At 36.4% G+C, this 12547-nt stretch overlaps 1 protein-coding gene across 1 annotated transcript in view; it reads right to left on the bottom strand.

The window, feature by feature from the left end:
• Positions 1-10148: 10148 nt before the first annotated feature.
• Positions 10149-12547, bottom strand: part of slc15a5 (solute carrier family 15 member 5) — a 38282-nt gene continuing 35883 nt past the window's right edge. The window contains exons 8-10 of the mRNA XM_069909353.1: positions 11935-12043; positions 11702-11857; positions 10149-11007 (exon numbers count right to left, since the gene is read on the bottom strand). Of these exons, the coding sequence (XP_069765454.1) occupies positions 11713-11857; positions 11935-12043 (254 nt within the window). The 3' untranslated portion in view covers positions 10149-11007; positions 11702-11712. The remainder of the gene's footprint in view (positions 11008-11701; positions 11858-11934; positions 12044-12547) is intronic.

Genomic DNA, 12547 nt, shown 5'->3' with positions numbered 1-12547 from the left:
AATAGTTACTTGGCTGAAAAGTAAACCCAGTATCTCACTCCTCAGAAGATCGCACCTTAAAAGGATATCAAGGTTTACAAAAGGAGCTGCGTCAGTTGGGAAGGCGGGCGAAGTGGAATTTAGCTCTGGGAAGCATAAAGAGATGCACTTTGCTAAGTCAAAACTAGGGCAGGACTTAGACAGTAGAGTGCAGAATAGTAAGAATGAAAAGTAGAGCTACATAGTTTCCTGAAAGTGGTTACATTGTGGGCAAGGTAGTGAAGAAGGGATTTGTCATGTTTGCCTTCAGGGCACTGAGCACAAGAGTTGAGATATCACGTGGCAAATGTACAAGTCGCTGGTGAGACCAAACTTGGAGCACAGCGTGCAGTTCCTGGTGATGGGAAGGATGCCATTAAATTGGACAAGATACAGAAGAGTTTCACCATGATTTATCAGAGCTTAAAGGGTTGAGATTGTGGGAGGTGGAAAGGCTGAATCTTTATTCCTCAGAGTGAAGGAGGTTGGGAGGTGACTTTATAGATGTATATAAAAGATCATAAAGTTATAGTCTTTCCTCCAGGATGAACTATTCTCAAACAAGAAGACACAGATTTAAGGAGAGAAGGTCCTGAGGGGGAAAACTCAGGGTAATTCGTATCCGAAATGAGCTGCCAGAGGAAGCTAAAGAAACGGGTGCAATGTTGATGATCAACAGACATTTGGACAAATATATGGATGAGGAGAGTTCAGCAGGATGTGGGACAAATGCAGTCAAAGGGGACTAGCTCATAACGGCAACTTGGTCAGCATGGAAGAATTATGGCTGAAGGGCCTGTTCTGTGCTGCATGACTTCATGCTGCCTGACCTGTGAAATGACTTCAGTAATTGCATTACTTCATTTCAGATCGCTGGCATCTGCCTTGTTTGAAGGTGTCTCAGTATATTTTTTTAAACTAGGTAAGGGCTTAGTAGGTGCAGTGAGGTAGAGATCAATTCCATGTAAGTGAACGAGGGAACAGGTTTTTAAGAGTTGGAGAAACAACAAAAGTGCGGGAGGAACTAGAAGGTCATGCAGCCTCCCCAGGAGGTAAAGATATAACATCCCATGGACGCTGCGTACTTGCTGAGTTCCTCCAACATTTTTATGACTGTAGTAAAATCACAGACTTTCATGGTTCTCTCTCTTTATAGTTGAAGATCCTACTTCACTTCCATTTATCCTGGATTATGGTTTGTAGACTATAGGCATATAATGGCGCAATTTTGAGTCAATTCCAACACCACGATTCAACCTGCAGAATCCCTTTTTGGAGAGAGCCTGCAGCGTAAATCGGTCACCCACTCTACTGCACGTCCAACTACTGGGGACTGTTGCATCCAGGTACTTGCAGTCTGAAAAGGCACCCAGTGGGGACGACTGCATGGGCAGCAATTATGTTTTTTTTTTCTCTCCACCGTTTTCCCGCCATTGCAGTCTTAAAAAATAAATGGTCATAGGCTCTAAGCCAAGATATTTTGAGAGTTGAAATTTTAAAATTACTCGCCTGCAATGCACTTTACAAAATGTCCTTGGATTGAACAAGTAGAATAGTGGAAACTAAGAAAAGAAAAGCCCAGAAACTACTGGAAATACATCCTGGAGTAATTACTTCTCCTTCTCCGTGTACTGAGGAGAGTACCAATCATTATTTTATTTACATATCTGCTTAACTTACTAATTATTAGCCATGTAAATGTTGGCAAAATTCAGACAAAATGCTTTACTTGTGATGGAAATCAGCATAAAATGACAAATAATTGTTGAGTACAACATACTTTCATTAGTATTCAGCATTAAGGCTCCATTCTGAGCTCATTTTATATTTTATTTAAGATTATACTTTTTAAAATAAATTAGATTTTCCATCTGAAGAATTTAATGTGAAACACTGCTTCAACAGATATTCGATTCAGGAAATGTCATTTTTATTTCAGTTTTCAACCTGTACCATATTTGAGATTAATAATATTTTGAGATAATGAATAGTTCCTTCAATTAACATTGAAAGGAAAATAATTCCACTGAATGGAATGTAAGGCAATGTTCCATTCACTGATTTGGCATCTTCATCATAAAAATGTCAAGGTGGTGAAATCCAGCACAACTTTAGTATTAACAGTTTCTAATGAGAGAAAGGGTTGGCATGAAGGTCACTTAGCCTGATGTAGCCTTCCTGTACAAAATTCCTTCAAGGCATGAGAAAATCACACAAAGTAGCAATCTCACTCAAAGACCCAGCTTGTGACAGAAATGGAGAGCTTTAAATGGAATGAGTTCTGATTGAAGAGAGCTCACATTGCCATGAATTCCTGACAATTCAGATTGCATTTCTAAAGTGAGGTGCTTTTGTCTCAGCATTGATCTCCACCCTAGCAGTTCGGCATAATCTCCCCAAAACTGATCAGCAAGCTCCAAGATCTGGGACTGTGTAACACTGTGTAATTGGATCATGGACTTCCTCAGCTCCAGACCACAATCAGTGAGGATTGGTAAGAACTTCTCCTCCACAATCTCCATCCGTACCGGAGCACCACAGGGCTGTCTTCTTAGCCCCTTGCTCTACACCCTTTACACCTATGACTGTGTGGTTTGGAATGACAATAACACCATATATAAATTTGCTGACATTACTACAGTAGTGGGTTATATAAAGGATGGGGTTAAGTCACCATAAAGGATGGAGATTGAAAACTTGTCTGAATGATGCATCAACAACAACCTTGAACTTAGTGTCACCAAAACTAAGGAGCTGATTGTTGACTTCAGGAAAGGAAAGCCAAAGGTTTACAATCCAAAGATCACTGGGGGATCAGAGGTGGAGAGGGTGAACAAATTTAAGTTCTTTAGAGTCATTATCTCAGAAGATCTTTCCTGGACCCAACACACCAATGGCATCATGAAGGAAGGTGTCAGCACCTCTACTTCCTCCAGGGTTTCCAGAGATTTGGTATGACATCAGAAACCCTGGCAAATTTTTACAGATATGTAGTGGAAAGTGTGCTGACTGGCTGCATTGTGGTGTGGTATACGTGCCACAAGACTCGCACCCACCAGGTTCAGCAACAGTTGCTACCCCTCCACCATCAGACTCCTTTTTTAATTTTTAAAAATTTTTCACACTATAAACCATACTGACCAAAATACATAGACATTTTTTCTCTTGAATATATAGTGTCATTTTCTCCCCTTCCCCCCCCCTTCCTATTTATTTAAAGTTCAATCTATAAGATACATTAAACCCGTTAAACAATGTCGTCACTTAATAAAAATAAACAGAAATTTTTGTCTTTTAGTTTTATATACTGAGTCAGTTCATTTCGTTGTCTTCTCCTTCTGTCATTTTAGGTAGTGGAAGTCCATGGTAGGATTTCTCTATTGTGTTTCATGTATGGTTCCCATATTTGTTCGAATATTGTGATGTTATTTCTTAAATTATGTTATTTTTTCTAATGGAATACATTTATTTATTTCTATGTACCATTGTTGTATTCTCAAGTTATCTTCTAATTTCCAGGTTGACATAATACATTTTTTTGCTACAGCTAAGGCTATCATAATAAATCTTTTTTGTGCTCCATCTAAATCAAGTCCAAATTCTTTATTTCTTATATTACTTAGAAGGAAGATCTCTGGATTTTTTGGTATGTTGCTTTTTGTGATTTTAATTAATATCTGGTTTAGATCTTCCCAAAATTTTTTCACTTTCTCACATGTCCAAATTGCATGAATTGTTCCCGTTTCCTTTTTACAGCGAAAACATCTGTCTGATACTGTTGGGTCCCATTTATTTAACTTTTGGGGTGTGATGTATAGCCTGTGTAACCAATTATATTGTATCATGCGTAACCTCATGTTTATTATATTTCTCATAGTTCCAGAGCATAGCTTTTCCCATGTTTCATTCTTTATCTTTATGTTTAGATCTTGTTCCCATTTTTGTTTAGGTTTACAGTTTGTTTCCTCGTTCTCCTTTTCTTGCAGTTTGATGTACATGTTTGTTATAAATTTTTAAATTATCATTGTGTCTGTAATCACATATTCAAAATTGCTTCCTTCTGGTAACCTCAGACTGTCCTTCAAGTAGATTTTCAGTTGGTGGTATGCAAACATTGTATCATGAGTTATATTATATTTGTCCTTCATTTGTTCAAAAGATAATAGTTTATTTCCTGAAAAACAATTTTCTATTCTTTTGATCCCTTTTCTCTCCCATTCTCTAAAGGAAAGGTTATTTATTGTGATAGGGATTAGTTGATTTTGTGTCAATATTAATTTTGGTAGTTGATAATTTATTTTATTCCTTTCTACGTGAATCTTCTTCCAAATGTTGAGCAGATGGTGCAATACTGGTGAATTCCTACATTGCACCAATTTATCATCCCATTTGTATAGTATATGTTCAGGTATCTTCTCCCCTATTTTATCTAGTTCTAATCTGGTCCAATCTGGATTTTCCCTTGTTTGATAAAAATCTGATAGGTATCTTCATTGTGCTGCTCTATAATAATTCTTAAAGTTTGGTAGTTGTAAGCCTCCTTGTTTGTACCATTCTGTTAATTTATCTAGCGTTATCCTCGGTTTCCCCCCTTTCCTTAAGAATTTCCTTATTATTTTCTTTAGCTCCTTGAAGAATTTCTCTTGTTAGGTGAATTGGTAACGATTGGAATAGGTATTGTATCCTTGGGAAAATGTTCATTTTAATGCAATTTACCCTTCCTATCAGTGTTAGTGGTAAATCTTTCCAATGTTCTAAGTCGTCTTGTAATTTCTTCATTAATGGTTGATAATTTAATTTGTATAGATGGCCTAGATTATTATCTAGTTAAATACCTAGGTATCGGATTGCTTGTGTTTGCCATTTAAATGGTGATTCTTTCTTAAACTTTGTGAAATCTGCATTATTCATTGGCATTGTTTCACTTTTATTTGCGTTGATCTTGTACCCCGATACTTCTCCATATTCCTTCAATTTCTTATGTAATTCTTTTATTGATAATTCTGGTTCTGTTAAGTATACTATGATGTCATCTGCAAATAGACTGATTTTATATTTCTTCGCTTTTATTTTTATCCCTCTTATTTTATTTTCTGTGCTTATCAGTTCTGCTAGTGGTTCTATAGCTAACACAAATAGTGAGGGAGATAGTGGACATCCCTGCCTTGTTGATCTGCTTAAGTTAAATTGTTTTGATATATATCCATTTACTGTCACTTTTGCCATTGGTCCCTTATATAATGCTTTAATCCAATTAATATATTTCTCTGGTAGGTTGAATTTTTGTAGTACTTTGAATAAATAATTCCATTCTACTCTGTCAAAGGCTTTCTCTGCGTCTAAAGCAACTGCTACTGTGGAGTTTTTTTTTCCTTGTACTGCATGGATTAAGTTAATGAATTTACAGATATTGTCCGTTGTTCGTCTTTCTTTAATAAATCCAGTTTGGTCTAGATTTACTATTTTTGGTACACAGTCAGCTAATCTGTTTGCTAATAGTTTAGCTATTATCTTATAATCTGTGTTAAGTAGAGATATTGGTCTATACAATGCTGGTGTTAGTGGACCTTTCCCCGTCTGTAATTATTACTGTAATTATTGCTGTTTTGCATGAATCTGGTATGTTTTGTGTTTTTTCAATCTGGTTCATTACTTGAAGGAGAGGAGGAATTAATAAGTCTTTAAATGTTTTATAGAATTCTATTGGGAGTCCATCCTCTCCCGCTGTTTTATTGTTTGGTAGTTTTTTAAATATCTCCTGTATTTCTTCTATTTCAAATGGTTTTATTAATTTATTTTGCTCCTCTGTTTGTAATTTTGGTAGTTCAATTTTAGTTAGAAATTCATCTATTTTGTCTTCTTTCCCTTCGTTTTCAGTTTGATATAGTTGTTCGTAGAATTCCCTGAAGTTTTTGTTGATCTTCGTTGGGTTATATGTAATTTGTTTGTCCTTTTTCCTTAATGCCAATACCGTTCTTTTAGTTTGTTCTGTCTTAAGCTGCCACGCTAGTATTTTGTGGGTTTTTTCTCCTAGCTCATAATATTTCTGTTTTGTTTTCATTATGTTCTTCTCCACCTCATATGTTTGTAGTATTTCATATTTTATTTTCTTGTCTGTCAATTCTTTTCTTTTAGTTGTATCTTCCTTTATTGCTAATTCTTTTTCTGTATTTGTTATTTCCCTTTCCAACTGTTCTGTTTCTCGATTGTAGTCCTTCTTCATCTTAGTTACATAACTTATTATCTGTCCTCTGATGAATGTTTTCATTGCATCCCATAGTATAAAGTTATTTTTCACTGATTCCGTATTTATTTCAAAGTACATTTTAATTTGTCGCTCAATTAATTCTCTAAAATCCTGTCTTTTAAGTAGCATGGAGTTTAATTTCCATTTATACATTCTTGGTGGGATGTCCTCTTAACTCTTAACTCTTTCTTGAATGTGGGCTGATAACAGGAATAGGTCTATCCTTGAGTATGTTTTATGTCTACCCGAATAATATGAATACTCCTTTTCCTTTGGGTGTTGTTTCCTCCATATATCCAAAAGTTGCATTTCCTGCATCGATTTAATTATAAATTTGGTTACTTTGTTCTTTCTGTTAGTCTTTTTTCCAGTTTTATCCATGTTTGAGTCCAAATTAAGGTTAAAATCCCCTCCTATTAGTATGTTCCCTTGCGTGTCTGCTATCTTCACAAAGATATCTTGCATAAATTTTTGATCTTCTTCATTAGGTGCGTATACATTGAGTAAATTCCAAAATTCTGAATATATCTGACATTTGATCATTACGTACCTCCCTGCTGGATCTATTATTTCCTCTTCTATTTTGATTGGTACATTTTTATTGATTAATATAGCTACTCCTCTGGCTTTTGAATTATATGATGCTGCTGTTACATGTCCTATCCAATCTCTCTTTAATTTCTTGTGTTCCACTTCAGTTAGATGTGTTTCTTGCATGAATGCTATATCAATTTTTTCTTTCTTCAGTAAATTTAACAGTTTCTTCCTTTTGATTTGGTTATGTATTCCATTTATATTTAAAGTCATATAGTTCAACATGGCCATTTCATACTTTGTTTATCTTTCTTTTCCGTTTCCTCATCACCACCTTCCCTTCTTATCTATTTCTGTTCTCTTTTTTTGAACACATTGTAAGACAACATTTCTAAAACATAAAATATTTCCACTATTCCCATATCTAAAATTCCTTTAACCCCAATAGTCCCTCCCCTCTCTGAGTTGCCCTTTGTCCCTCGTCGGGCAACCATATCTCCCCTCTCCATTTGGATTTGCGAATCCACTCGCAAGCGTCAACTGATTTCACAGTGACTGTTATTCTTCCCCACCCAGCCCCCCACAGAAAAGATTTTAATCTTCATATTAACAAAGCTCACTTTCTTAATTCCCTCCTTGCTTCCTTTCTTCCCTTTCTTTCTCTTCTTAGTTCTTACTTATACTTTATTCTAGTTTGTTGTCATTTTTGTTCTTTTTACATCTCTTTATCTCTCTGTCTGTTTTGTAGGTGTTCTGCAAATTTTCGTGCTTTTTCCGGATCCGAGAAAAGTTTGCTTTGCTGCCCCAGGATAACTATTTTAAGTATCGCTGGATATTTTAACATAAATTTATAACCTTTTTTCCATAGGGTCGATTTTGCTGCGTTAAACTCCTTCCTCTTCTTCAGGAGTTCAAAACTTATGTCTCGATAGAAAAAAAATTTTGACCCTTGTATTGCAGTGGTTTTTTGTCTTCTCTTATTTTTTTCATTGCCTTCTCCAATATATTTTCTCTTGTCGGATATTTTAGGAATTTTACTAGAATGGATCCATTCCTTCCTGTAATTCTGGCATTGCTAGGACTCTGGGGATCCATTCTTTTATAAATTCTTTCATATTTTTGCCTTCTTCATCTTCCTTAAGGCCCACTATCTTTATATTGTTTCTCCTATTACAGTTATCCATTATATCTATCTTCTGAGCTAACAGCTCCTGTGTTTCTTTAACTTTTTTATCAGATTCTTCTAATTTCTTTTTTAAGTCCTCTACTTCCATTTCTATGGCTGTTTCTCGTTCTTCCACCTTCTCTACTCTTTTTCCTATATCTGTCATGATCATCTCTAATCTATTCACTTTTTCCTCTGTACTTTTTATTCTTCTTTTTATTTCACTGAATTCTTGTGTCTGCCATTCTTTTACTGTTTCCATATATTCTTTAAAAAAAAATATATCCATTACTTGCCCTTCCCTTCATCTTCCATTTCTCTGTGTTCTTCCTCCTCTTCTTCTGAGTCCACTCCAGGATCTGTGTCTTTTACCTCTGTCTCTTCTGGTTTTCTTGTTGGGTTGTTTATTTTATTTTGTTGGGTATTTATAATTTTATTATTTTTATTAGAAGTGTCTTGGTGTTGGTCTTCTTCCTCTGGGTTGGTCATCTGCTGTTTCTCTGATTTCCTATTTTTATTCTCTTCCTTCTTGTTCCCGTTATTTTCTCTTTTCCTGTTGAGAGCCTTGCTGTTGTGTTATTCTTGTCTGTTTCAGCTGTGGAGATTTACTCCTCAGCTGGTCCCCCCCCCTCCCGTTGGTGTTGTTTTTGTCTTGTGCATCACGCATGCGCGAGGATTCACACATGTGCAGTTGTGCACTTTTGTTTGGCTCCGTGAGCCATTTTTGTAGTCCTGAGTTCAGGGTTTGCACTGACCTCAGGGAGCGGGCTTCTCTCTCCAAGGCGGGCCTCCTCATTCAGGTAAGGCCTTCACCTTTCTCTTCCAACGTCTTTCTTTCTTCTTTTCTTCCCGTTGTTTTTGGTTTTTCTTTCTTTGCTGCCAATTTTTAATTTGTTATGGTCTCTGTGTTTGTAGCTTTGCTTTTTCTTTACTTTTTTAAAAACTTTTCTGGAGAGGGCTGGTATTTTCTTACTGGTCACTACTCCATCATGTGACTTCCTCCACCATCAGACTCCTCAACGACAAACTCAATCAGAGACTCTTGTGCATTTCATTGATTTTCTTTTTGTTCTCTGTTGCATAGTCAATTTGTTTACTGTTCTTTAATTGTTTACATGGTTACACTGTGGAGAGTTTACTTTTTTGCACAACCATTTAGTGGTAATTCTGCCACGCCCACAGGTAAAAGAAATCTCAGGGTTGGATGTAAGTACTCACAAAGTCTGAAATCTGAATCTGAACAAAACTTCAAAGAATGTTTAAACATTGAAGCATTTCAAACTCGTTATGTGGCTTGATTCAAAATATTTGAGGTGGGACTCTCAGAGGCAAAATGTGGTGGCCCTGCTGTAGTTTAAAAAACCCAAGGTCATCCACATTCGGAGCATAAACATGAGCAAGCACCATCAAATTATTATATCATTTCCCTGTCATGATTACAAAATGACCATTTTTATCTGACACATTATGTTGAACAAAGAAAATTGTATGATAAATAAAAATTAAATACCCCTCTGGATTTACCTTGAAATGTAGAATGAAAATGCAACCTGTTCCACCATCTAAAAAGATGTGTTGTCGCTACTGCATACATGCATTTCTTGCAAAAATATAATTGGGACCTTCAATTTTTTTAAGGTAAGCAAAAATCTTATTTTGTCTGACAGGGTGATTTAACCCTTGAATGTTAAAACTAAGTAAATTAATAATTTGATCAGTTTTAACTATTTAAAAGAAAGTAAGAGGCAAGCAAATAAGGAACTTATTCCAGTGATAACCAATAGGGATTGAAAATAAGATCATCGAAAACAGATGTGGCTTTGCAAAGCCAAAGCAGCTTCCAAAGAAATGTTAACCCCCCCCCCCTCCACCCAATACCAGAAAACTGACCAATAAACAGTCGGCATGCTACTAATTAATTTGCATATCCTCAAAATCGTTTGCTGACAAAACTCCAATATTATATAATGAAACCTTGAATGTGTTTCAGACAAGTCAAAACACAGCTACTGCAGCTAATGCCAAGGACAGAAACAGAGATGATCATTATAACCATTTTAATGACACACTTTAATCATTATAAATAAGGGGAAAACCTTAAAGTAAAGAATACACAAATATTAAAATATTAATTTAAATAGTTAAATCAGAATTTAAAAAAACATTTTATGCTAAATGACTAAAAAAATGTCCAAAAAGACCTCTTTCTATTAATTAAACACTAAAAGATTCAAGAAGTGAATCAGCCACAAAAAATTAGAGGAAGAGTTACTCAGATGGAGAGATGATAGATGGCAGATCTTCTTCCAAAAAATTCTGGGCTTCTTTAATGGAATGGAACCACTTCTTGGAATCGTCCTTCAGTGTGATCCTCGACGATCCTCATTTTTCTGACCTTTGTATTCAATCATTCCTCTGCGATGAGATTCGTGTCTTAAAAGATCCTTAGGTTGAAATTCATGAAAACACACTATAACCGATCGAGGTCCCTGACCAGGGAGCTGGTTTGGAAGCCAGCGATCTGCGTACATGATCTATTGCAGGGAGAGTTAGCAAAAGTCCAGGTCCAAAGAATTTAACCCTCAGTTGACTCTTCCAAGCCCAGAATTCATGTTATTTCTTCTACTTCCCCATTGATTTTCCAATAGTCTTTGATAGCTTTTTACAGAGCTTTTGTATATCATTGACTCTTCCATCCACAACAGTCATGATGGCTTCATTATCTTGAATACTTTTATTATGTTCTTCTAAGGTTTTTTTGAAAGTAAACAAATTTTTGCATCCATCTGCTTAAATTCATTTCTGAATTGTTGTAATTCAACAGAGGAGTCTATGCAATTCCATGATAGTCCTCTTCTAGTACATTTAGCACTCCTTGTAGTAGTCATGTTAAAGACAGTTACAGTTGTTAATCCAAATAAATTCAGTAAGTAATATGAAGATTAAGAATAAGGTCTTAAAAAGGTTGGAAATGGTAAGTTGGAGTGATTTCAAAAGGCTGCAAATCCGTCAATGGCAGCAGGAAGTCCAGGAAGCAAATCTTCTGAAAAAATTTGTTGTCCAGTGTGTTTTGCAGGTAGGTGACAAAGTAGATACAAAAACATGAATCAACTGTTACTTGGCTCATTTTATAACAATGCAGTATAATACCAGGTTGAAGGTGCTAACTGCCTCTTAGTTCCAGTGACATAGGTTCAATCTTCACCTCTGCTGCTGGCTGCACAGAGTTTGCTCATTTCCACCCCCCCCCCCCCCCACCCCCCCGTGACCATGTGTGGGTTCCCTTCAGGTGCTCTGGCTTCCTTCCGCATCCCATAGGCATGTGCGTTGGGAGGTTAAACGGCTGTTGTAAATTGCACCCGGTGTGCAGGTGACCGATCGAATCTGGAGCAGGTTGATGAGAGCACAGAGGCATTGGGGACTGAAGATACTGGAATCTGGAGCAAAAACGCACCGCTGGAGTAACTCAGCAAGTCAGCAGGCTCACCAGCTGTAGAGGCAGAATGATGGAGAATGATTTGTGGTCAACACCCTAACGTCAACCAAAATAATCAATTATCCTTCTGGCCCCATGGAAATAATTGGGAATGAGGGGAGAATAAAGCAGGATGAGTGAAATGAGTGCTTGATGGTCAAAATAGACTCAGTGGTTTGAAGGGCCCCATTACTGTTCTGTGTGGCTCTAATGTTATAATAAGCTAAACATAATTTCAAATGGCAATATCAGCACTACCTACTTTGGAAATACTCAAAGATCCATCTCCACAGGATAGAAGGTGGGGGAACTTTCCAGAACACTGTCATAGAATTTTAGAGACTTTTCATGTTCAATCAGTTTATCCACGAGACTTCCTTTAACACACCAGTCCTCTTCTTGGCGAAGGTCTCTGTACCTGTGCAACAAGGCAAAGCTGTTACGTGACTGAAACCGAATACAATGGATCAACAATTGTCCTCCCGACATAAATACCTGTGCGAAATTTGCCAAAAGCCCAGAAGATTTAGAAGCATAAATGTAGCTATGATGAAAAAGAACTTGTCCAAATTCCCAACGTTCAGATCATCTGGAAACCAATGACCTAATGAAGAAATAATGACTCATGACTGCAACCAAATAAACAGGAATCAATGCCTTGCACAATGCCTCCATCAAAAGGCGTCATTATTAGGCAACTTCCACATGATTCACAAGACATGACCAGCTGAGAATAATTAAAGGTGAAGAAAACGAATGATTCAGTAGAAACCTTTGAATAATGAAAATACCACAAGCAAAACATTCCCTTTAACCATATTCGTATTAAGCAAATTCAGTGAAGATTGTGGGAAATGAATCAAGGTCTGAATAAATGTTCTCTCTAAATGAATGTTCCCATTAACAAGATGCTCATTAACAGACATTTCATCTGAAAAATGAAATGACATGTTTAAAAATTAGATTATTCAAAAACGTTTTAAAATATCTGGATATTCATCTTCTCACAGTATTTCCGACTGTTTTAAATAGGGCTTCTTTGATAAATGGGATAACAATCCCTTTGATAAAGGGGCGTGGACAGTATGCCAATTCCAATTGGAAAATT

The sequence above is a fragment of the Narcine bancroftii genome, chromosome 13 (genome assembly GCF_036971445.1).
Source record: "Narcine bancroftii isolate sNarBan1 chromosome 13, sNarBan1.hap1, whole genome shotgun sequence".
Taxonomy (NCBI): Eukaryota; Metazoa; Chordata; class Chondrichthyes; order Torpediniformes; family Narcinidae; genus Narcine; species Narcine bancroftii.
The sequence above is the reverse complement of the archived record's forward strand: the minus strand, read 5'-3'. Positions and strand labels throughout refer to the sequence as shown.